Raw genomic sequence first — 26,547 nt, forward strand, 5'->3', positions numbered from 1 at the left:
TAATATTCCTGCTCTATAATAACACTAATATTCCTGCTCTATAATAACACTAATATTCCTGCTCTATAATAACACTAATATTCCCGCTCTATAATATTCCTGCTCTATAATAACGCTAATATTCCTGCTCTATAATAACACTAATATTCCTGCTCTATAATAACACTAATATTCCCGCTCTATAATAACACTAATATTCCTGCTCTATAATAACACTAATATTCCTGCTCTATAATAACACTAATATTCCTGCTCTATAATAACACTAATATTCCTGCTCTATAATAACACTAATATTCCCGCTCTATAATAACACTAATATTCCCGCTCTATAATAACACTAATATTCCCGCTCTATAATAACACTAATATTCCCGCTCTATAATAACACTAATATTCCCGCTCTATAATAACACTAATATTCCTGCTCTATAATAACACTAATATTCCCGTTCTATAATAACACTAATATTCCTGCTCTATAATAACACTAATATTCCTGCTCTATAATAACACTAATATTCCTGCTCTATAATAACACTAATATTCCTGCGGCCGTCTCTATAATAACACAATGTATATTTTATTAAAAAACTCTTAAAACACTGTTTATTTCAGTTGTTATAAGACTAAATGTGAATGATGTCCACAGTGTATTTTTTTCTTCCTTATTGGAATCGATAAGAATCGAAATCGTTCAAACTCAAAGATGCCCAGCCCGACACACTGCACAGCTCTGTAAGGCCCGACACACTGCACAGCTCTGTAAGGCCCGCCACACTGCACAGCTCTGTAAGGCCCGCCACACTGCACAGCTCTGTAAGGCCCGACACACTGCACAGCTCTGTAAGGCCCGCCACACTGCACAGCTCTGTAAGGCCCGACACACTGCACAGCTCTGTAAGGCCCGACACACTGCACAGCTCTGTAAGGCCCGACACACTGCACAGCTCTGTAAGGCCCGCCACACTGCACAGCTCTGTAAGGCCCGACACACTGCACAGCTCTGTAAGGCCCGCCACACTGCACAGCTCTGTAAGGCCCGACACACTGCACAGCTCTGTAAGGCCCGACACACTGCACAGCTCTGTAAGGCCCGACACACTGCACAGCTCTGTAAGGCCCGACACACTGCACAGCTCTGTAAGGCCCGATCACACAGAATGCGTGTTCTGCAGTGAGAGGCGTCTTTCTTAAATCGTTTTCTAATCTGAGTGTTTTGCGCGCTGTTTATGTGCCTCGCAGTTTAACCGCCGCTGCCTCGCGGTGCTTTAGTATGAGCCTCTGAGCGCCAGAAGCTAAAGTAAAATCATCGCTGAGCAGAAAAGCGCATGACGTCATCTCGTTTTTTTCCACTGTCCAATCGAATGAATGGAGAGGCGGGGCTTCCGTTGTCGTGACGAAAGTTCACAGTTGCTTTGAACGTCCGGAGACTGTGATGATGGAGGAGGAACTTGTGGCGGCTCTCGCGGGTAACCAGGAGCTTAACGACTTCACGAACCGCAACTACCCCAATGCTAACAGAAAGTAAATAGTTAATAAAAAGCTAATAAGAGTGTTTACTCAACAGCAAACCAAAGGGTCTAGAGCGCTCGCGCCACAGTCCTGGATTAGACGGACAGGACAGCTGATTCGGGTGGTTGCCTAGCAACAAAAAACGCACTCAAACACGGTATGTCCAGTATTTCTCACCCATCAGCTCTGGAGATCAATTGCTTTCTCAGAAGTATTTTTAATTATACTCGAAATACTTTATTTTAATACTCGAAATTCGGTGCGCCTTGCGTTTTCAAACCTGAAACCCGTTGTGTGTGATCGGGCCAAAAGCCAGGAGTCCTGGACGGGCGAGCACACGCACCTGCTGGCCTCCCTCGGCCCCGAACGCTCTCCTGATCTCCTCCAGCTCGCGGCTCAGCTCCTCGATGGCCAGGCTCTTCGCAGCCAACTCGTCCTCCATGACCTGGATCTGAGTCTGAGGGTCCGGCTCCATCTGTGCTTCAGACTGAGCGAGATCCTCCTCCTGTGGGAGAAACCAGATCCAGAGCAGAGTCACAACCAGAACCAGAACCAGATCCAGATCCAGAACCAGAACCAGAGCAGAGTCACAACCAGAACCAGAACCAGAACCAAATCAAGATTCAGAACCAGAACCAGAACCAGATCCAGATCCAGAACCAGATCCAGATCCAGATCCAGAACCAGAACCAGATCCAGATCCAGAACCAGATCCAGAACCAGATCCAGCACCAGATCCAGATCCAGATCCAGCACCAGATCCACTCATTAAACACCCTTTCCACCCAGTGGAGCTCGGTCAGGAGAATCTGGGAAACTTCTACTGAATCTCAGGGTTATTATAGCTAACTAAAACATTTTTGTTAGTTGAAACTAAAAAAAACATTAATTGAAATAAAAAGTAATATTTAAAAAAAAAAACATTTTATTTAGTAAACTTTTCAACATTTCTAGTTAATCACAGGATTATTATAGTTTTAAAAAATCTTAAAGTTATTTTATTTCAGTTTATTTTTCAGCTTGTTTATTTTTTTATTTAGAAAGATCAATTATTAAATTGTTATTTAAACAGAAATATCATTAATTTAATTATTGAATCACCAAACAAATTATTAAATGAACCTTTTATGTCATTTTAGTATTTTTTTGCTCAATTTTTTTTTTTATTAATTTACACAAGCTCGTACTTAAATCCGAAAACAATGAAATAAATAAAATAAATAATAAACAAATAAAATGAGTGCAAACAAATGCTACAATGAAAGAAATAAAGATACAATCAATTTTATTTGGTGATTTAACAATTAACTGAATGATTTTTGTTTTATTAAAAATTTAATTATGTATTATTTAATCATTTATTTGAATATTTCAACATTTATTTAATGATTTAATTTTGAGCAATTTGACCCTCCATATTGATGTACTAAAATAAAAAATAAAACCTAATAAAAATGACAAAAACACTCAACAAAACTACTAAAATGGTTATTGAAATTAAAACAAAATTTTAAATTGAAAACTACAAATTAATTCAAAATAAATATCTATTAATACTAAATATTATAATAAATATTTACAATTAAAACTATAATAGTGTCTTAATTACAGTAAAATAACACTTCTGGATTCTCTTTTCTATATTCTAGTCCCTTTCCTGTCGCTAGCTCAAGGCCGTGTGTCCACAGAAGCGTTATCTTTCCTAAGGCAAGCGTACATTATTCCAATTCTTTTGAATGGGAGCGCCACGCATTTACAAACGGCAGAAGCGTGACGAGGCGGATGCCGAGAGTCGAAACAAATGTTAAACTGTGGGTAAAACGCAGCGCTCATCACTGTCGTCCAATCACAGTGGAGGAAGGGCGGGGCAAACACCACAGCGACCAATCACCACATCCCACTTGTGAAACAGCAACAGATGACAAGCTCTTTACAGCGTATCGACGTTTTTATCTTCAGAAACAAACTATCTGTGAACTCAGATGCTAGTAACACTTTCATAGCAGCCAAAGCGTCTCAAACGCCAAGACATTTTCAGAAGAGCGTCTGTCGCTTTGCTGGACACGAGGCCTTATTCCCTGCAAAAGCGTTTCTACACGCTCTCCTCCACCAATATAATATACACCCAACAAAATGCCAAGCAGCTCGTGATCTGAGTGAGCGCGGTTAGCATGGCACAGGACGCCTGGGCATTAGCATCTCCCCAGCTGAGCTGAAGGTGAACAGGGGATGATGTGAGGTTAGTGTGTTAGAAGAGCAGAAGAGAGCGGCGCAGCGAGGATCTACTGTACCCCGATCACACAGGACCATGGCAGATCACGGTCTGTCCTCTCCTGGAAGCCATTCACCTGTCCGTTCACAACATCACACATGAAAGAGTGCACACACACACATCACAGCACAAAACATGACATCATTTACCCGTATATTAACCACATTTACCCTTCAAATACTGTAATGTGTGCAGAGGTTTCGCTTCTGTAATTCTCATTATTCTCAGTGCTGACTCTTAGTAGATTCACTATTTTCCTGTATTATATTTCTGTAATAGAATCATTTTTTATTTAATTTTATCACCTTATTTTAACTATTTTCATTCTATATTTGTACTTTTTCAAGAAAAAGTCACTATAACGTATACAATGATGTATGAAATGTTCATGAAATGAAAATAATGTCACAGTCCAACAAATCCTAATGTATAAAAACAATACATATAACTAATATATAAATAAATAAAATAGTTTTGTATTGATAATTGAGGAGAAAATGTGCTTAATAAAAAGAATTAAATATTTTGTGTATTGATAATTGAGGAGAAAATATGCTTGTAGAAAATAAATTAATACATAAGTAAATGAATATGGTTTTTGTATTGGTAATTGAGGATAAATGTGCTTAAAGAAAATAAATAAATAAAGTTTGGATAATTGGAGGAAATGTGCTAAAAAATAAAATAGTTAAATAGATAGAACAGAACTAGCATTATTAATATTATCATCATTCATTTTAATAAAGTGTATACTATCCATTATTCCTATTATAGCATGTACTCTGTGTTCGTCTGGTTATGGCTGAGGCTGTTCTCAGTAACGCCACAGATCAGCCTCGGTCTCTGTCAAACTTTGGTCTCTTCAAGGTCTTCATAAATTTCAGGCTGGATTTTCAGCCTTCACTGCCTGGCAACCACAGGTCACATGATCACATGAGGCATGAGCACAAGAGCAAGGTTTCTGCATCATGAACCGTCCACAAGCACAGTTTCATCCCACGAGTCATTAACACAACAAACCTGACTCACTCCACCTGAGCCTGAGAATAACACACACACACACACACACACACACACACACACACACACACACACTGGGGGATGAAGAGTAGCGGATCCTACCTCAGACGAGCAGTCCTCAGCCGTCGTGGAGACTTCACTCTCCGGCTGGAGAAAGAAAACAGAATGAGGTCACACATGCAATTAGGTGCAGATAATTGAGTCTTCTGTGTTAGTGGGTCACTCATCAAGACCGACACGGTTTTCAAAAACAGCCATCCTGACACGAAAGCAAAGGACCTGAAAGAAACACACCATCAGAGAACACACGCCGTCCTCAGCGTGTCTGTAGGTGCAGACGCATGACTGGCCATGGCGGCCCGTTGCTCTCGTTAGCTTTAGTGAGGCTCGCGGCTAATTACACTGATGCATGAACGCCTGACCTACATCCAGCGTAATCTAGAGACGCGTCCGGCTCAGAGTAGCCCAACAGAACCGCTATATGTGTGCCATACACTAACACTGGAGAGGTGGAACATCTAGTATGAGGTTATGATGTTAATGACTAGTGGTGGACTGATCAAACTAAGAGAGTGTGACCATTTACATAAGATTTAATATTATATAATGATAGCATAAGGAGACCAAGTTCAATATAAATATGGCCGTTTTATTGGTTATATACACTAAGATTTCCACACAAATATTAAGCTTATAATTATCAGAAGTGAGCATCAGATCATCACATTAGAGTGATTTCTGAAGGATCATGTGACACTGAAGACTGGAGTAATGATGCTGAACATTCAGCTTTGAATAAATTACACTTTACTGTATATTCACACAGAAAACAGATGATTTACATTATAATAATATTGATTAAATAAATGCCTTGGAGAGCAGAAATCGCCCCCATTTGTTCTGGTGTCCGAAACCACAGTGGACATTATCGAGTGCACTCATTCAATTCCACAATGCACCACAATAACAGATGTATTACAACCGATCTACACTCAATGGCGAGAGAAAACCCATAATGCACTGTTGCTGAGCAGTGCAACTGCAGTGAACCAAAGACAGTCTCAAAAACACGCTTTGAAATCGCTGGTGTTTCTGACGTCACAAACTACCTTGTAACCAATCAGATCAACGTGTGATCGCCAACCAGTGGATCTCTGAGCTGAGGGAGTGAGTGGAGGCGGGGCTCATTTGCATATTCATAGAACCGCGCATACTAAATGAGGCAAGGGTGTCGAGTTACAGTCAAGATATTTTAAGGCATGAAGATTTTTTTATCAAGGAAAAAACCTTAATATATGTCATTTTGGTTACAATTAGGTAAAGGGATACAATTATTAACTACAGGGGGACTTTAAAATAAAAGTGTTTGTTTGCTCAGAAGTTTCAGTTTTTCTACATCTTTTAACTTTTAGTTTTACAAATCATCACATTAAAACTAAAATAAAAATAGTTTATTCAGAGCTTTGAAGTGCTGGAAAAAGTGTGAAGCACTTGAAAGTCATTTAAAAGGTTGCACGAACCCTGAGAAGAATAATGTGAAAACATTCGACTCTTTCTGCCACAATACCATGGTTACAGTTCCCTTTACTACGTTAAATCCATGGTGAATGTTGGTGATTTGTGAACTGAAAAGCCTTCTATAACGTGTTTAATCATTGCACTGTGTTTCTACCAGTGATGCGCGGGTCAATGTATAAACAACCCGCACCCGATCGATGTTTTCAACTAACCCGCCCGCAACTCGGACCACAAAAAAAAAAGTAGAAAATATTGTACCCGACCCGCTTCCTGACCCGCATTTTTGGATAGAACGCAGAGCGGCATTTTTAAAAGGACGGAGCGTCGCCCTATTTCCCGCTCCAGTTTCGCTCCGCGCACACCACGATTCTGATGCTCAGTCAAGCCTGACTCAGTCTACTGTTGATGACTGCAAGATGGATTCTATTTTCAGTCAAAACTCGGCTCAATAATGGAGTTCAAAAAGTAGGCTACTTCAAAAAGGAAAATAAGAGGTCACAGGTGTAGGCTACTATAATATAAAACTAACTATAATGTGGTAGAAGAAAACGAATGTGGAGACATCATTCCAGTCAGTAAAGATTCATTTTGGAATCTAAAAAGACACATCTCTCGTAAACATGCAGTGTGATGTGAACACGCTGGGAAGAAAGCAAAAGGTTAGCAAATTGAATATAACCTGTAACAAAGTAAATTAAATATAGCGTAATATTCAAACAATTGATACAAGCCCATTTAAATTTTAATCCTGCGCGCTGCGCAAAAGTTCAGTTATAAGAATGTTGGCCTAATAGTTAGGCTAATTTAGCCTACTTTTAAAACGTTAATGTATATTTTGTCATATTTTTGTTTATATAAATTTTATTTATATTATTAGGCCCATTTATTCGTTTTATTTTACAGCAGTTTGTGTGTACAATGGATACGCCCATTTAAATTTTAATCGTGTGCGTTGCGCAAAAGTTCACTTATCAAAATTCTAGCCTTATAGTAAATTTACTTATAAAATTTTTAAGTAGGCTATATTTTTGTTTTTGTTATTTATATTATTAGGCCCATTTATTCGTTTAATTTTACAGGACTTTGTGTACGTGGCTATATTCCTTCTTACATAGGTCTAATTAGTAATTTGAAATAAAACATTTCTATTTGAAAAATGTTGTTGTTGCTCATTAGTTCTTTAGGAGGTAAGGCTGTGGTCTAAGCTAAAAGTGATATACATGTAGATTTTTTTTTTTCCTTTTTTGGAGCGAGCGGGGGGGCGATTTGAGTGTAGCGCGGAGCAAACTGCGTTGAGCGCTGAGCGATGATGAGCGGAGCGGCCTGATGTATCTTTGAGCGGGGGAGCGAACATTTCCGTGAGCGATGATGATCGGAGATTCTCACCGCTCCACTCCGCTCATATGCTCTCTAGTACTATATAAATTACAAAGGTTTAATTGGCATCTTTATTTCAAATGACCCGACCGACTGCGACCCGAATATCATTAAAAATATTTTTGGATGACTCATAACCGCGGGTAACCGCTCATTTCGGATCAGCCCGCGATCACTGGTTTCTACTGCTTTCCATGTTAGCGCTGTCTGATCGGACACAAGAACGCTCCAAATTTGTGATGTTATTAATACAGAGGCGAATATAAACCCTTCCTCACTGGATCTCCAAGCGCTGTGTAGTACCGGTGTTGTGTGATCGAGATCGGCTTGAGTAAACGTGTTTTCAACATTGCTCTGAGAGATGATAAACGGTTTCGTTCAGCTTTCGTTCCGTTTGCCGTCTAATGTTTCTCATATCGTTAGCCTCATAGCATAATTGCCTACGTACTATTTAAAAAAAAAAGACTTATAGGCAATTATGCTATGAGGCTAACGATATGCAACAGAAATGGCAGCTCTTATCAGTTGGGAACGTCTAACAAAACTCAGTCGCAGTGGCAGGAAAGAAGGTTCATAAACCTGAGCGTTCGGTCGCAGTCTGGAGGCCTGTACTAGTTAGAAGTGTGTGGTAATGTGCGGCAGACTTAAACCCATCAGACATGCATATTCACCGTAACTATAGTGTAATTTCTGCGGTCTGCTTTTACTCGGTCAGATTTCAGCACAGTCACAAGCGTTGTTTCCATGGCAACCGCTGCAGGAGGAAGTTGCACGGCCACTCGAAACTTTGCCGTGGTAATTTAAATAATGTACACTTGGTCACCTACATATTACACTATTTCTTCTCCTTGGAAAGACGTGGAGACGGTGCCGTCGGAGTTACATAAGCAAACTCAATCAGAGGAGTCTTGCAAGACTGTGCCTGTGTTTAAGAGGATGGTTTTTTACTTCAAACATGAGACGGAGCCGCATCACCACAGAGACGAGCGAACCACCGTTAGTGTCCTGGAGAAACCAGTGTTGATGAAGCACACGGTGCATTCAGAGCCGAGAGAACAGAGGGAGAAGTGCTGCTATTCTGCTGCAAGGACACCGGATCACACACACACACACACACACACTCAAACACACACACTTAACCAGTTCAAACGCAGTTGTCTGTTGCCTGGGCAACCACTAATTTCACACTCATCTGTAACTACAAATCTGGCCTAAACCTGCCAGGCTTTAAAAACATCTACGCATTTATAATCGCATTCATTTATCATAAGAGCTGCGAAGAAAAACATTCTGTGTACATAATATACACATACATATATATATATACAGTAGTCAACATTTGAAGTGGATCAAAACCTTTCATGAACTTTTTTGATCCACATCAAATGTTGACTACTGTATATATAAAAATGTATTTACAGACAGACAGACATACATATATATATATGTCCGTCTGTAAATAAATTTTTATATATCTATTTTCATGTTTAATTGCGCACTTATCGTGACTTATCTTCATAACACGCTGATTTAGTCATCTTTTGCTATATCCAGCAAAGTAAACAGATTTTGAAGGATGATTCTTACAAAACTGTTTTTCCTGCAAAAGCTAATCTCAGGGTAAATGTAGGTGTCTTCCAGAGGACACTTGGAGACTCCAAAAGAAGCCAATAAAATTCATAACTTTACACACACCAAAGCATGTCATCGCAATCGTCTTTGCCTTGATTTTAACCGTCATCCGTCAAAACATTACTAGCGAAACAAAACGTGAAAAGTACAGTTTCCATGGTAACGCAATGTCATATTTCAAAACGGTTTTCACAGAATTAATGAATGAGTGTTTAAGCTTTCGAATGATACCTAATTTACTCATTTATGATTGAAAAAAAGGCAATAAACAAAAACACTGACATTTAAAGTCCCCCTGTGGTGGAAATCCAGCTTTTAATGTTGTTTATGTGTCTTTGTGGTGTTTTTAATGTGCTTTAAGACAAACCATGTGTAAGTTCATAAGTCGACACCATTGCTGAGTATTTCCTCCTTAAAACTGCAGTGAACCAAAGACAGTCTCAAAAACACACTTTGAAATCGCTGGTGTTTCTGACGTCACAAACTACCTTGTAACCAATCAGATCAACGTGTGATCGTCAACCAGTGGATCTCTGAGCTGAGTGAGTGAGTGGAGGCGGGGCTCATTTGCATATTCATAGAACCGCGCATACTAAATGAGGCAAGGGTGTCGAGTTACATTCAAGATATTTTAAGGCATAAAGACTTTTTTATCAAGGAAAAATGTTTAAATATGTACTTTTGGCGATCAAAGATGAGTTTTAAGGGATACAATGATTGATTACAGGGGGACTTTAACAGCTGCAACAAACTGCATTTGAATTGAACGTGTGTGTTAAAGTGAGTGTACAAAACGGCCCATGTCATGTAAACATCTTAATCTGAGTGGTTCACTACTGAATACATGTAGTAATGAAACTTCTGGCGTACATGTAAACGTAGCCAGTGGTCATGTGTTCTCTGTGTGAATAAAAGAGTGATGGTAATGTACGTGACGCTGAACTCCTCGGCTCACCTCTATGGTGTAGGTCTGGTCATGTGTGACGGTTTCTCCGCTGCGCAGGGTCTTCGAGAGGGAAAACACAGTGTTCTGATCTCCCGCCGGCTCGTCTCCCTCATCCCGGCTCGGCTCCTCTCTCAGACGCTCCTCTACCTCAGACTCAGGCTTCTTTCTCTTTTTCTTCTGCTTCTTCTGGCCATCGGATTGAGCCTTCCTCTGCCGGTACTCGGCCAGCTGTTAGAGACGAGACACAAACACACACTCATGAGCCACAAACACACACACACCAATCGCACGATTGTACAAAAACCGGTAAAAAGACCCACGGTAAAGCGACACAGTTTTGTGAAGTTGAGGCGAATCATGATTGTTGATCAACACCGTAACCTTCCTGCGTTCTGTCATGGCAAATCCTCTGCTCTAACAGGATTAGCACCACAGACGTGCATTAAGACGGACATCTGTTTCGTCAATATGCGACCGCATACGGTGACATCTTTCTGTTCAACACTCATTTGAAGCGTAAATCGTGTTTGCGAGGGAATAAGAGCTGGAGAACATGAACATGCACATCAGGATCGCATGAGTCGTGAAGCTTGTTCTGGAAGCGGGATCAGGACTTCCGGCACTGAGGTTCGTGTCACCTGAACAGCTCACCTGATTACCTTACTGACCCAAATACTCCACCTCAAGATCCTGGACAGATTAATGCAGGAATTAAGACAGAATACTTACTTTCTCAAATGTCTCTGTGAACGACACATACATTTTGTTTTCCATTTTGCAGATGCGTTTATCCAACGGTCGACATGCATTCCCTAGGAATCAAACTCATGATCAATATCAATTCCCGAAAGAAAAAGATCAAGTGCCTCACTACATTTTATTCCTCTTTAAAGAGCCCTTATTCTGCTCTTTTACAAACTCCTGTTGTTTCAGGCTCTACTAGAGCAGGTTTTCTTGCTTGAATGTTGATTATTCTCCTCATATTCTCCATTGTTGCGGCTCCTCTCTTCCCAGTCTGTCAGTAACGCTCTGTTTACTTCCTGTCTCTATGAAGCCCCTCCTTCTGAAAAGCACACTGTGCTCTGATTGGTCGGCTGGAGCAGTGTGTTGTGATTGGTCGAGCACTTCGAGTGTGTTTGGGAAATGTCCCGCCCCTTCCCATAACCGCCAGTTTAACACACTACTAACTAACTCAACCAGGCCCCGCCCCTTTATTCTGCGCATTAATTATTTAAATGAGGAATATTGTGACGTGTTCGTTCCCGGGAAGAAACTCAAGACTACAATGGAGGCGTTTCAGGAGTTCAGGAACACTGATGTAGAGAAGAGCTGGAGCTTCTTCATGATCAGACATCAACATTACACACTGAAGAAAGATGAAGATGGAGAAAACCACCCCATTAAATAACCTTTTATATTCAGAAACACAGCACACAGCAGAAGTAATGCGAGTCGCATGTCATCTCATATAGTTTAACACACGGACAATCAGAACAACGGCGTCTGTGACTGAACACACACCCGTACATCACAAAACCAGCAGCTGACAGAGAGAAGTGGCCACCTGTCGACACACACACACACACACCTGTCTGCAGAGACACACACACACACACACACCTGTCTGCAGAGAGACACACACACACACACACACACACACCTGTCTGCAGAGAGAGACACACACACACACACACACACACACACTTGTCTGCAGAGAGACACACACACACACACACACACACACACACACACACACACACACACAGCTGTTTTGCGAGAGCAACAACACGTCTCACTGTTTTCATCAGACTCCAAATCACACAAGTTCATATGGGATTTACTTCACAAAAATCATTCAGTTTCTATGAAGACTAAATAACAAATATAATGAACTGACTAAATGCATCACATATATGATAATAAATAAATAAATAAATAAATAAATAAATAAAAGCATAATGAAATGACAGCATAAATACGGTGAGGACATACATTTAATCATGCAAACTGAAATGTTAAATACCAGATAAATAGCCTATGAATAGCCTCATATTTACACCATAAACAAAAAGCTAATATGCATAAAGCAAATCATTATACCATAAAAATAAACACATCCTGTAATATTGCATCAATGAACATAAGCATAATTGACTACAAATATAGCCTATAAATAAATATCACGTGAAAAGTACTTATTTATGTAAAAAAATAAGAGTGACTTATTTAGAGGAATTCGTTTATTTATTTATTGGCATATTCCATGAAATATTTAATAATTTCATTATATATTAATTTAATGCAGTCGGTTAAATCCCTCAATGAGTTTCAACACAGAAACCTATGCTGTTTTTAGCACACAACAACAGGGTTGCGTATCGAGAACCGGCTCCATTTTAGAACCGGTAACAAATTTCCAAAAACCGGGTATTCGATAAGACGCACGTCTGTGCACGGTGCGTGGCGCTCGTTTTTGCAGGCGCGCCTGATCCTCGGCGAGATGAAAACATCTCAACTCTTCAGAATGCCGCAAGCGGTGCGCAGGTCATGTGACAAAGAACAACCGACCTTTCTGTAACATCGAAAGCTCGGCCGAACAGCTGATCCTGGCTGAACAGGACGGGCTTTTATTTCTCATCTCCATATATCTAGTAGTAAAGCTAATGCAAGGGCTAGAAATCAATTAATCATTTGCTGATACTTCCTCGTCGTCATCACGGAGAGCGCAGTTCAAGCAACGACAGACGCCACGGGAGCGCGAGCGCTTGTGGAAAGAAGGAGACAGCGGCGCGGCCGTGCTTTTCCATGCATTTTTAGACGCGATATGTGAACGGTCCCTAATTCAGGAATCTATGTGGCTTAAAATCATTTTTGCTTTGTTTAAAGGGGACATATCATGCTAAATCCACTTTTTTAGCCCTTAAATGCATTTTGTTGTATATTTGGAGTGTTTAGAAGTACAGAAAAGTTGAAATTATTCTCTTCAGGTGCTTCGTTGATATCTTTATATTCTGTTTTGGCCTTATTTTTCAACCTGTTCAGATTTTTCTGTTATCTATGACGTTTTGTGAACTATATCACAGTATTTGCAGCGGAACTGCCAAATAAGGACATTGACTTCCAGCCCAACACTTCGAGCAATCCGCCATTTTTATTTCTCACTGCAATTTTGTAGTCCAAGCTAAAAGATGCAGAAGTTACGAGAGGGTAAGTTAAAATGATCGGTTGTTGGATGCAGTAACCCACACGCTTCATTACACCGTCTAATGTAGATGAACTGCTGCGCTTGTGACAGGGCGTATGTTTAACTGAAAGAACGAGCAGAGAGGGAGACCCCGGTCGCGCGCACGCACTCTCTCTCTCTTCAGAGCCAGGCGAAAGTGTAAACAAGACTTCACCGTCTCCAAACTAGACGCTGTCTTGCTCTCTCTCCCTCGCACATATTAATCAAAATAAATCGACACGGTGGTAAAAGGTCGGAAGACCAAAGTTTCATGTGTAAATACAGTAACACACCATTGCGATACATCCATATGAAGACGTTGTTCTGCAGGTTCGTCGTCTTCATTTTCATCTCGCTCCGGCTCCGACTCTGGCTCGAACATGTAAGGCTGGCTGGACAAGTCTTCTGTTGTTGACCTTTTGTTAATAACGTGTGAATAAAAAGTTTCTGTGCCGCTATAATCGTATCTCTGCTATCAAACTACAAAAATGGCCGAAAGGGGTGGCGTTGAACCGAGTGTCACCTGGAGAGGGGGCGGGGTATGAAGTGTCTCAATTGCATTTAAAGAGACCGCACCAAAACGAGTTGCTCTCAGACGCACATCAGAAAAGGGGTAGAAAAGGGGCCTGTGGAGCTATAATAATGAGGAATTCAGACCCAAGCATTGCAGTTCCGCTTTATATAGACCACAAATGTATGATTTATATGTTAAAAGGAACGATTTAAAAGCATGATATGTCTCCTTTAAAATGGAGATCACGATTACATACATCAGACAACTACTCAGAATAACATGTTTAGTCTAATAGTCTATTTTTAAAAAACTTGTATGAATAATTCATTCAAACACTAATTAATTCAGTGTCTCATAAATACTTGTTTAATTAATGAATGATTCACCGTTTTTGTACGAATCTCTCGAGTCTTCTTGAATAAATAATTCAATGAAAAATACAGTCGATTTGGAGTAATAATGTAATCAACACCTTTATATGAAGAGACTCCTTTCACTTTAGCCATTTTATTGGTTATTGCTTAAAATTGGCAAGAATAAAAGGCAGAAATATTTATTCTTCAAATATTTGCCCTTTTTTTCTCCCTCCAAAAAATATTGGAACCAGAAACAACAATCGATAAGAACCGGATTCGATAAGCAGAATCGGAACCGGATTCGCTAAAAATGAAACGATACCCAACCCTACACAATAATGCACTCATGACCTCGAGACGATGCACTGAAATCCACTGATAACTCGTTCATAAAGTAATTGCCAGAATTTATCATAGTTCCATAAAGTGCTTCAAAACCCTTCTCACGCTCTACAACAGCAGAGCATCGGACATTTTACCCAGAAACCCCCTCTCTCACGCTCTACAACAGCAGAGCATCGGACATTTTACCCAGAAGCCCCCTCTCTCACGCTCTACAACAGCAGAGCATCGGACATTTTACCCAGAAACCCCCTCTCTCACGCTCTACAACAGCAGAGCATCGGACATTTTACCCAGAAGCCCCCTCTCTCACGCTCTACAACAGCAGAGCATCGGACATTTTACCCAGAAACCCCCTCTCTCACGCTCTACAACAGCAGAGCATTGGACATTTTACCCAGAAACCCCCTCTCTCACGCTCTACAACAGCAGAGCATCGGACATTTTACCCAGAAACCCCCTCTCTCACGCTCTACAACAGCAGAGCATCGGACATTTTACCCAGAAACCCCCTCTCTCACGCTCTACAACAGCAGAGCATCGGACATTTTACCCAGAAACCCCCTCTCTCACGCTCTACAACAGCAGAGCATCTCGGAGAACATCAGGAGCGCTCTGACATTTTACCCAGAAACCCCCTCTCTCACGCTCTACAACAGCAGAGCATCGGACATTTTACCCAGAAGCCCCCTCTCTCACGCTCTACAACAGCAGAGCATCGGACATTTTACCCAGAAGCCCCCTCTCTCACGCTCTACAACAGCAGAGCATCGGACATTTTACCCAGAAACCCCCCCTCTCACGCTCTACAACAGCAGAGCATCGGACATTTTACCCAGAAGCCCCCTCTCTCACGCTCTACAACAGCAGAGCATCGGACATTTTACCCAGAAGCCCCCTCTCTCACGCTCTACAACAGCAGAGCATCGGACATTTTACCCAGAAACCCCCTCTCTCACGCTCTACAACAGCAGAGCATCGGACATTTTACCCAGAAACCCCCTCTCTCACGCTCTACAACAGCAGAGCATCGGACATTTTACCCAGAAACCCCCTCTCTCACGCTCTACAACAGCAGAGCATCGGACATTTTACCCAGAAGCCCCCTCTCTCACGCTCTACAACAGCAGAGCATCGGACATTTTACCCAGAAACCCCCTCTCTCACGCTCTACAACAGCAGAGCATCTCGGAGAACATCAGGAGCGCTCTGACATTTTACCCAGAAACCCCCTCTCTCACGCTCTACAACAGCAGAGCATCTCGGAGAACATCAGGAGCGCTCTGACATTTTACCCAGAAGCCCCCTCTCTCACGCTCTACAACAGCAGAGCATCGGACATTTTACCCAGAAGCCCCCTCTCTCACGCTCTACAACAGCAGAGCATCGGACATTTTACCCAGAAACCCCCTCTCTCACGCTCTACAACAGCAGAGCATCGGACATTTTACCCAGAAACCCCCTCTCTCACGCTCTACAACAGCAGAGCATCGGACATTTTACCCAGAAGCCCCCTCTCTCACGCTCTACAGCAGCAGAGCATCGGACATTTTACCCAGAAACCCCCCCTCTCACGCTCTACAACAGCAGAGCATCGGACATTTTACCCAGAAGCCCCCTCTCTCACGCTCTACAACAGCAGAGCATCGGACATTTTACCCAGAAACCCCCTCTCTCACGCTCTACAACAGCAGAGCATCGGACATTTTACCCAGAAGCCCCCTCTCTCACGCTCTACAACAGCAGAGCATCGGACATTTTACCCAGAAACCCCCTCTCTCACGCTCTACAACAGCAGAGCATCGGACATTTTACCCAGAAACCCCCTCTCTCACGCTCTACAACAGCAGAGCATCGGACATTTTACCCAGAAGCCCCCTCTCTCACGCTCTACAACAGCAGAGCATCGGACATTTTACCCAGAAACCCCCTCTCTCACGCTCTACAACAGCAGAGCATCGGACATTTTACCCAGAAACCCCCTCTCTCACGCTCTACAACAGCAGAGCATCGGACATTTTACCCAGAAACCCCCTCTCTCACGCTCTACAACAGCAGAGCATCGGACATTTTACCCAGAAACCCCCTCTCTCACGCTCTACAACAGCAGAGCATCGGACATTTTACCCAGAAGCCCCCTCTCTCACGCTCTACAACAGCAGAGCATCGGACATTTTACCCAGAAACCCCCTCTCTCACGCTCTACAACAGCAGAGCATCGGACATTTTACCCAGAAACCCCCCCTCTCACGCTCTACAACAGCAGAGCATCGGACATTTTACCCAGAAGCCCCCTCTCTCACGCTCTACAACAGCAGAGCATCGGACATTTTACCCAGAAACCCCCTCTCTCACGCTCTACAACAGCAGAGCATCGGACATTTTACCCAGAAGCCCCCTCTCTCACGCTCTACAACAGCAGAGCATCGGACATTTTACCCAGAAGCCCCCTCTCTCACGCTCTACAACAGCAGAGCATCGGACATTTTACCCAGAAGCCCCCTCTCTCACGCTCTACAGCAGCAGAGCATCGGACATTTTACCCAGAAACCCCCTCTCTCACGCTCTACAACAGCAGAGCATCGGACATTTTACCCAGAAACCCCCTCTCTCACGCTCTACAACAGCAGAGCATCGGACATTTTACCCAGAAGCCCCCTCTCTCACGCTCTACAACAGCAGAGCATCGGACATTTTACCCAGAAACCCCCTCTCTCACGCTCTACAACAGCAGAGCATCGGACATTTTACCCAGAAGCCCCCTCTCTCACGCTCTACAACAGCAGAGCATCGGACATTTTACCCAGAAACCCCCTCTCTCACGCTCTACAACAGCAGAGCATCGGACATTTTACCCAGAAGCCCCCTCTCTCACGCTCTACAACAGCAGAGCATCGGACATTTTACCCAGAAACCCCCCCTCTCACGCTCTACAACAGCAGAGCATCGGACATTTTACCCAGAAGCCCCCTCTCTCACGCTCTACAACAGCAGAGCATCGGACATTTTACCCAGAAGCCCCCTCTCTCACGCTCTACAACAGCAGAGCATCGGACATTTTACCCAGAAACCCCCTCTCTCACGCTCTACAACAGCAGAGCATCGGACATTTTACCCAGAAGCCCCCTCTCTCACGCTCTACAACAGCAGAGCATCGGACATTTTACCCAGAAACCCCCTCTCTCACGCTCTACAACAGCAGAGCATCGGACATTTTACCCAGAAGCCCCCTCTCTCACGCTCTACAACAGCAGAGCATCGGACATTTTACCCAGAAACCCCCTCTCTCACGCTCTACAACAGCAGAGCATCGGACATTTTACCCAGAAGCCCCCTCTCTCACGCTCTACAACAGCAGAGCATCGGACATTTTACCCAGAAACCCCCTCTCTCACGCTCTACAACAGCAGAGCATCGGACATTTTACCCAGAAGCCCCCTCTCTCACGCTCTACAACAGCAGAGCATCGGACATTTTACCCAGAAACCCCCTCTCTCACGCTCTACAACAGCAGAGCATCGGACATTTTACCCAGAAGCCCCCTCTCTCACGCTCTACAACAGCAGAGCATCGGACATTTTACCCAGAAGCCCCCTCTCTCACGCTCTACAACAGCAGAGCATCGGACATTTTACCCAGAAACCCCCTCTCTCACGCTCTACAACAGCAGAGCATCGGACATTTTACCCAGAAACCCCCTCTCTCACGCTCTACAACAGCAGAGCATCGGACATTTTACCCAGAAACCCCCTCTCTCACGCTCTACAACAGCAGAGCATCGGACATTTTACCCAGAAGCCCCCTCTCTCACGCTCTACAACAGCAGAGCATCGGACATTTTACCCAGAAACCCCCTCTCTCACGCTCTACAACAGCAGAGCATCGGACATTTTACCCAGAAGCCCCCTCTCTCACGCTCTACAACAGCAGAGCATCGGACATTTTACCCAGAAGCCCCCTCTCTCACGCTCTACAACAGCAGAGCATCGGACATTTTACCCAGAAACCCCCCCTCTCACGCTCTACAACAGCAGAGCATCGGACATTTTACCCAGAAACCCCCTCTCTCACGCTCTACAACAGCAGAGCATCGGACATTTTACCCAGAAGCCCCCTCTCTCACGCTCTACAACAGCAGAGCATCGGACATTTTACCCAGAAACCCCCTCTCTCACGCTCTACAACAGCAGAGCATCGGACATTTTACCCAGAAGCCCCCTCTCTCACGCTCTACAACAGCAGAGCATCGGACATTTTACCCAGAAACCCCCTCTCTCACGCTCTACAACAGCAGAGCATCGGACATTTTACCCAGAAGCCCCCTCTCTCACGCTCTACAGCAGCAGAGCATCGGACATTTTACCCAGAAACCCCCTCTCTCACGCTCTACAGCAGCAGAGCATCGGACATTTTACCCAGAAACCCCCTCTCTCACGCTCTACAACAGCAGAGCATCGGACATTTTACCCAGAAACCCCCTCTCTCACGCTCTACAGCAGCAGAGCATCGGACATTTTACCCAGAAGCCCCCTCTCTCACGCTCTACAGCAGCAGAGCATCGGACATTTTACCCAGAAACCCCCTCTCTCACGCTCTACAACAGCAGAGCATCTCGGAGAACATCAGGAGCGCTCTGACATTTTACCCAGAAACCCCCTCTCTCACGCTCTACAACAGCAGAGCATCGGACATTTTACCCAGAAACCCCCTCTCTCACGCTCTACAGCAGCAGAGCATCGGACATTTTACCCAGAAGCCCCCTCTCTCACGCTCTACAACAGCAGAGCATCGGACATTTTACCCAGAAACCCCCTCTCTCACGCTCTACAACAGCAGAGCATCGGACATTTTACCCAGAAGCCCCCTCTCTCACGCTCTACAACAGCAGAGCATCGGACATTTTACCCAGAAGCCCCCTCTCTCACGCTCTACAACAGCAGAGCATCGGACATTTTACCCAGAAGCCCCCTCTCTCACGCTCTACAACAGCAGAGCATCGGACATTTTACCCAGAAGCCCCCCCTCTCACGCTCTACAACAGCAGAGCATCGGACATTTTACCCAGAAGCCCCCTCTCTCACGCTCTACAACAGCAGAGCATCGGACATTTTACCCAGAAGCCCCCTCTCTCACGCTCTACAACAGCAGAGCATCGGACATTTTACCCAGAAGCCCCCTCTCTCACGCTCTACAACAGCAGAGCATCGGACATTTTACCCAGAAACCCCCTCTCTCACGCTCTACAACAGCAGAGCATCGGACATTTTACCCAGAAACCCCCTCTCTCACGCTCTACAACAGCAGAGCATCGGACATTTTACCCAGAAGCCCCCTCTCTCACGCTCTACAGCAGCAGAGCATCGGACATTTTACCCAGAAGCCCCCTCTCTCACGCTCTACAGCAGCAGAGCATCGGACATTTTACCCAGAAACCCCCTCTCTCACGCTCTACAACAGCAGAGCATCGGACATTTTACCCAGAAACCCCCTCTCTCACGCTCTACAACAGCAGAGCATCGGACATTTTACCCAGAAACCCCCTCTCTCACGCTCTACAACAGCAGAGCATCGGACATTTTACCCAGAAACCCCCTCTCTCACGCTCTACAACAGCAGAGCATCGGACATTTTACCCAGAAGCCCCCTCTCTCACGCTCTACAACAGCAGAGCATCGGACATTTTACCCAGAAGCCCCCTCTCTCACGCTCTACAACAGCAGAGCATCGGACATTTTACCCAGAAACCCCCTCTCTCACGCTCTACAACAGCAGAGCATCGGACATTTTACCCAGAAGCCCCCTCTCTCACGCTCTACAGCAGCAGAGCATCGGACATTTTACCCAGAAACCCCCTCTCTCACGCTCTACAACAGCAGAGCATCGGACATTTTACCCAGAAACCCCCTCTCTCACGCTCTACAGCAGCAGAGCATCGGACATTTTACCCAGAAACCCCCTCTCTCACGCTCTACAACAGCAGAGCATCGGACATTTTACCCAGAAGCCCCCTCTCTCACGCTCTACAACAGCAGAGCATCGGACATTTTACCCAGAAACCCCCTCTCTCACGCTCTACAACAGCAGAGCATCGGACATTTTACCCAGAAACCCCCTCTCTCACGCTCTACAGCAGCAGAGCATCGGACATTTTACCCAGAAACCCCCTCTCTCACGCTCTACAGCAGCAGAGCATCGGACATTTTACCCAGAAGCCCCCTCTCTCACGCTCTACAGCAGCAGAGCATCGGACATTTTACCCAGAAGCCCCCTCTCTCACGCTCTACAACAGCAGAGCATCGGACATTTTACCCAGAAACCCCCTCTCTCACGCTCTACAACAGCAGAGCATCGGACATTTTACCCAGAAGCCCCCTCTCTCACGCTCTACAGCAGCAGAGCATCGGACATTTTACCCAGAAGCCCCCTCTCTCACGCTCTACAGCAGCAGAGCATCGGACATTTTACCCAGAAACCCCCTCTCTCACGCTCTACAACAGCAGAGCATCGGACATTTTACCCAGAAGCCCCCTCTCTCACGCTCTACAGCAGCAGAGCATCGGACATTTTACCCAGAAACCCCCTCTCTCACGCTCTACAACAGCAGAGCATCGGACATTTTACCCAGAAACCCCCCCTCTCACGCTCTACAACAGCAGAGCATCGGACATTTTACCCAGAAACCCCCTCTCTCACGCTCTACAACAGCAGAGCATCGGACATTTTACCCAGAAGCCCCCTCTCTCACGCTCTACAACAGCAGAGCATCGGACATTTTACCCAGAAACCCCCTCTCTCACGCTCTACAACAGCAGAGCATCGGACATTTTACCCAGAAACCCCCTCTCTCACGCTCTACAACAGCAGAGCATCGGACATTTTACCCAGAAGCCCCCCCTCTCACGCTCTACAACAGCAGAGCATCGGACATTTTACCCAGAAGCCCCCTCTCTCACGCTCTACAACAGCAGAGCATCGGACATTTTACCCAGAAACCCCCTCTCTCACGCTCTACAACAGCAGAGCATCGGACATTTTACCCAGAAACCCCCTCTCTCACGCTCTACAACAGCAGAGCATCGGACATTTTACCCAGAAACCCCCTCTCTCACGCTCTACAACAGCAGAGCATCGGACATTTTACCCAGAAGCCCCCTCTCTCACGCTCTACAACAGCAGAGCATCGGACATTTTACCCAGAAGCCCCCTCTCTCACGCTCTACAACAGCAGAGCATCGGACATTTTACCCAGAAGCCCCCTCTCTCACGCTCTACAACAGCAGAGCATCGGACATTTTACCCAGAAGCCCCCTCTCTCACGCTCTACAACAGCAGAGCATCGGACATTTTACCCAGAAACCCCCTCTCTCACGCTCTACAACAGCAGAGCATCGGACATTTTACCCAGAAACCCCCTCTCTCACGCTCTACAACAGCAGAGCATCGGACATTTTACCCAGAAGCCCCCTCTCTCACGCTCTACAACAGCAGAGCATCGGACATTTTACCCAGAAGCCCCCTCTCTCACGCTCTACAACAGCAGAGCATCGGACATTTTACCCAGAAGCCCCCTCTCTCACGCTCTACAACAGCAGAGCATCGGACATTTTACCCAGAAGCCCCCTCTCTCACGCTCTACAACAGCAGAGCATCGGACATTTTACCCAGAAGCCCCCTCTCTCACGCTCTACAACAGCAGAGCATCGGACATTTTACCCAGAAACCCCCTCTCTCACGCTCTACAACAGCAGAGCATCGGACATTTTACCCAGAAGCCCCCCCTCTCACGCTCTACAACAGCAGAGCATCGGACATTTTACCCAGAAGCCCCCTCTCTCACGCTCTACAACAGCAGAGCATCGGACATTTTACCCAGAAGCCCCCTCTCTCACGCTCTACAACAGCAGAGCATCGGACATTTTACCCAGAAACCCCCTCTCTCACGCTCTACAACAGCAGAGCATCGGACATTTTACCCAGAAACCCCCTCTCTCACGCTCTACAACAGCAGAGCATCGGACATTTTACCCAGAAGCCCCCTCTCTCACGCTCTACAGCAGCAGAGCATCGGACATTTTACCCAGAAGCCCCCTCTCTCACGCTCTACAACAGCAGAGCATCGGACATTTTACCCAGAAGCCCCCTCTCTCACGCTCTACAACAGCAGAGCATCGGACATTTTACCCAGAAACCCCCTCTCTCACGCTCTACAACAGCAGAGCATCGGACATTTTACCCAGAAGCCCCCTCTCTCACGCTCTACAACAGCAGAGCATCGGACATTTTACCCAGAAACCCCCTCTCTCACGCTCTACAACAGCAGAGCATCGGACATTTTACCCAGAAGCCCCCCCTCTCACGCTCTACAACAGCAGAGCATCGGACATTTTACCCAGAAGCCCCCTCTCTCACGCTCTACAACAGCAGAGCATCGGACATTTTACCCAGAAACCCCCTCTCTCACGCTCTACAACAGCAGAGCATCGGACATTTTACCCAGAAACCCCCTCTCTCACGCTCTACAACAGCAGAGCATCGGACATTTTACCCAGAAACCCCCTCTCTCACGCTCTACAACAGCAGAGCATCGGACATTTTACCCAGAAGCCCCCTCTCTCACGCTCTACAACAGCAGAGCATCGGACATTTTACCCAGAAACCCCCTCTCTCACGCTCTACAACAGCAGAGCATCGGACATTTTACCCAGAAGCCCCCTCTCTCACGCTCTACAACAGCAGAGCATCGGACATTTTACCCAGAAGCCCCCTCTCTCACGCTCTACAACAGCAGAGCATCGGACATTTTACCCAGAAACCCCCTCTCTCACGCTCTACAACAGCAGAGCATCGGACATTTTACCCAGAAACCCCCTCTCTCACGCTCTACAACAGCAGAGCATCGGACATTTTACCCAGAAGCCCCCTCTCTCACGCTCTACAACAGCAGAGCATCGGACATTTTACCCAGAAGCCCCCTCTCTCACGCTCTACAACAGCAGAGCATCGGACATTTTACCCAGAAGCCCCCTCTCTCACGCTCTACAACAGCAGAGCATCGGACATTTTACCCAGAAGCCCCCTCTCTCACGCTCTACAACAGCAGAGCATCGGACATTTTACCCAGAAGCCCCCTCTCTCACGCTCTACAACAGCAGAGCATCGGACATTTTACCCAGAAGCCCCCTCTCTCACGCTCTACAACAGCAGAGCATCGGACATTTTACCCAGAAACCCCCTCTCTCACGCTCTACAACAGCAGAGCATCGGACATTTTACCCAGAAGCCCCCTCTCTCACGCTCTACAACAGCAGAGCATCGGACATTTTACCCAGAAACCCCCTCTCTCACGCTCTACAACAGCAGAGCATCGGACATTTTACCCAGAAGCCCCCTCTCTCACGCTCTACAGCAGCAGAGCATCGGACATTTTACCCAGAAGCCCCCTCTCTCACGCTCTACAGCAGCAGAGCATCGGACATTTTACCCAGAAACCCCCCCTCTCACGCTCTACAACAGCAGAGCATCGGACATTTTACCCAGAAACCCCCTCTCTCACGCTCTACAACAGCAGAGCATCGGACATTTTACCCAGAAGCCCCCTCTCTCACGCTCTACAACAGCAGAGCATCGGACATTTTACCCAGAAACCCCCTCTCTCACGCTCTACAACAGCAGAGCATCGGACATTTTACCCAGAAACCCCCTCTCTCACGCTCTACAACAGCAGAGCATCGGACATTTTACCCAGAAGCCCCCCCTCTCACGCTCTACAACAGCAGAGCATCGGACATTTTACCCAGAAACCCCCTCTCTCACGCTCTACAACAGCAGAGCATCGGACATTTTACCCAGAAACCCCCTCTCTCACGCTCTACAACAGCAGAGCATCGGACATTTTACCCAGAAGCCCCCTCTCTCACGCTCTACAACAGCAGAGCATCGGACATTTTACCCAGAAGCCCCCTCTCTCACGCTCTACAGCAGCAGAGCATCGGACATTTTACCCAGAAACCCCCCCTCTCACGCTCTACAACAGCAGAGCATCGGACATTTTACCCAGAAGCCCCCTCTCTCACGCTCTACAACAGCAGAGCATCGGACATTTTACCCAGAAACCCCCTCTCTCACGCTCTACAACAGCAGAGCATCGGACATTTTACCCAGAAACCCCCTCTCTCACGCTCTACAACAGCAGAGCATCGGACATTTTACCCAGAAGCCCCCTCTCTCACGCTCTACAACAGCAGAGCATCGGACATTTTACCCAGAAACCCCCTCTCTCACGCTCTACAACAGCAGAGCATCTCGGAGAACATCAGGAGCGCTCTGACATTTTACCCAGAAACCCCCTCTCTCACGCTCTACAACAGCAGAGCATCGGACATTTTACCCAGAAACCCCCTCTCTCACGCTCTACAACAGCAGAGCATCGGACATTTTACCCAGAAACCCCCTCTCTCACGCTCTACAACAGCAGAGCATCGGACATTTTACCCAGAAACCCCCTCTCTCACGCTCTACAACAGCAGAGCATCGGACATTTTACCCAGAAACCCCCTCTCTCACGCTCTACAGCAGCAGAGCATCTCCTTCTGGAGGAGAACATCAGGAGCGCTCTGACATTTTACCCAGAAACCCCATTTCAAACGCTCAAGAACATGAGTGAGAAACACATTTCACATTTCCCAGAAAACCTCTTAACGCCCGAGCCGAAATGCAGCCGATTAAAGAGAGTCTCTGTTGCTGTTGCCATGGCGACGGGCCAGGAATCCGGCACGCGGCTTTTACATTATTTATGTAAACAAGCAAAAAGAGCGTTCGGACTAATGTACGTCCATTACAGTGAATGAACACTAATGAGTCTGAACACACACACACACACACACACACACACTCCTGATGACTGTGTTCAACAAGAGCTGATCCCGGATCAGAGGCATCCCGCGGGATCAGAGCACCAGTGTCTCTAGGATACAGCAAAGACTCCTGGGAAAGTTCAACCGGAGAAACAAAACAGCTTCACAAAGGCCAGCGGCTGTAAAAACACCCCAAACCCCCAGACACATGCAGAACACACACACGCAACAGAGAAACACACTCACACACACTCGGCAACTATGATGGTTGATGTGTAAAGAATTAGCGTGATTTTAACGGTAAAAAACAGGAAGTTTACGTACTGTATACGGTGAATAACTATAATATACATAAATAATTTTACAGTAAAGCACCGTTAAATTTACAGAGTTTGGAAGTGAAAAAGAACTTTATTGTATAATTTACAGTGAGAAACCGTTCCCACAATTCCCTGCGTGACACGTCACATTTGATGTATTTTTGCTGAAATAACTTTGTTTCTTCATAGTTTTTCCTAATCAGTTGTGTACATTAGGGTTTTATGTTACATTTAATGTTGTTAAATTAACGTATATTGCATTTTTAAAATGTCGTGTGTTTGTGTGAACGACACTGAATCTTCTATATATTAATATTAACTTTCCCAGCTTATGGAAAAGCTGCTTGTGATGAGCTTTGATTCATCACGTGACTCTCATCTCCGCTGTGATTGGTGGTTGTCAGTGTATTACAATGACACAAAACAGATATTAGTACATCAGTCGATCGGTAAATTAACATATCAGTGAAAAACGTTTTTTTTTACTGTGAATTTAAGTTAAGTTTGTTGCTATACCGTATTTTTTACGGTACATTTCTGCTGCCCGTTATTTACTGTAAATTTATAGGAATTTTTTTTTTTACAGTTTACAATTTTGTCTGATTAAAAACACAAAAAGACATCCACACTTTACAATAAGGTCTCGTTTGTTAACATTG

At 45.2% G+C, this 26,547-nt stretch overlaps 1 protein-coding gene across 1 annotated transcript in view; it reads right to left on the reverse strand.

The window, feature by feature from the left end:
* The window catches only part of akap9 (A kinase (PRKA) anchor protein 9), a 140,383-nt gene that overhangs the window by 98,723 nt on the left and 15,113 nt on the right, over positions 1-26,547 (reverse strand). The window contains exons 2-5 of the mRNA XM_079879794.1: positions 10,290-10,508; positions 4,910-4,954; positions 3,807-3,863; positions 1,859-2,020 (exon numbers count right to left, since the gene is read on the reverse strand). Of these exons, the coding sequence (XP_079735920.1) occupies positions 1,859-2,020; positions 3,807-3,863; positions 4,910-4,954; positions 10,290-10,508 (483 nt within the window). The remainder of the gene's footprint in view (positions 1-1,858; positions 2,021-3,806; positions 3,864-4,909; positions 4,955-10,289; positions 10,509-26,547) is intronic.

Source organism: Squalius cephalus, assembly GCF_949319135.1.
Source record: "Squalius cephalus genome assembly, chromosome: 8".
In the NCBI taxonomy this organism is placed as follows: Eukaryota; Metazoa; Chordata; class Actinopteri; order Cypriniformes; family Leuciscidae; genus Squalius; species Squalius cephalus.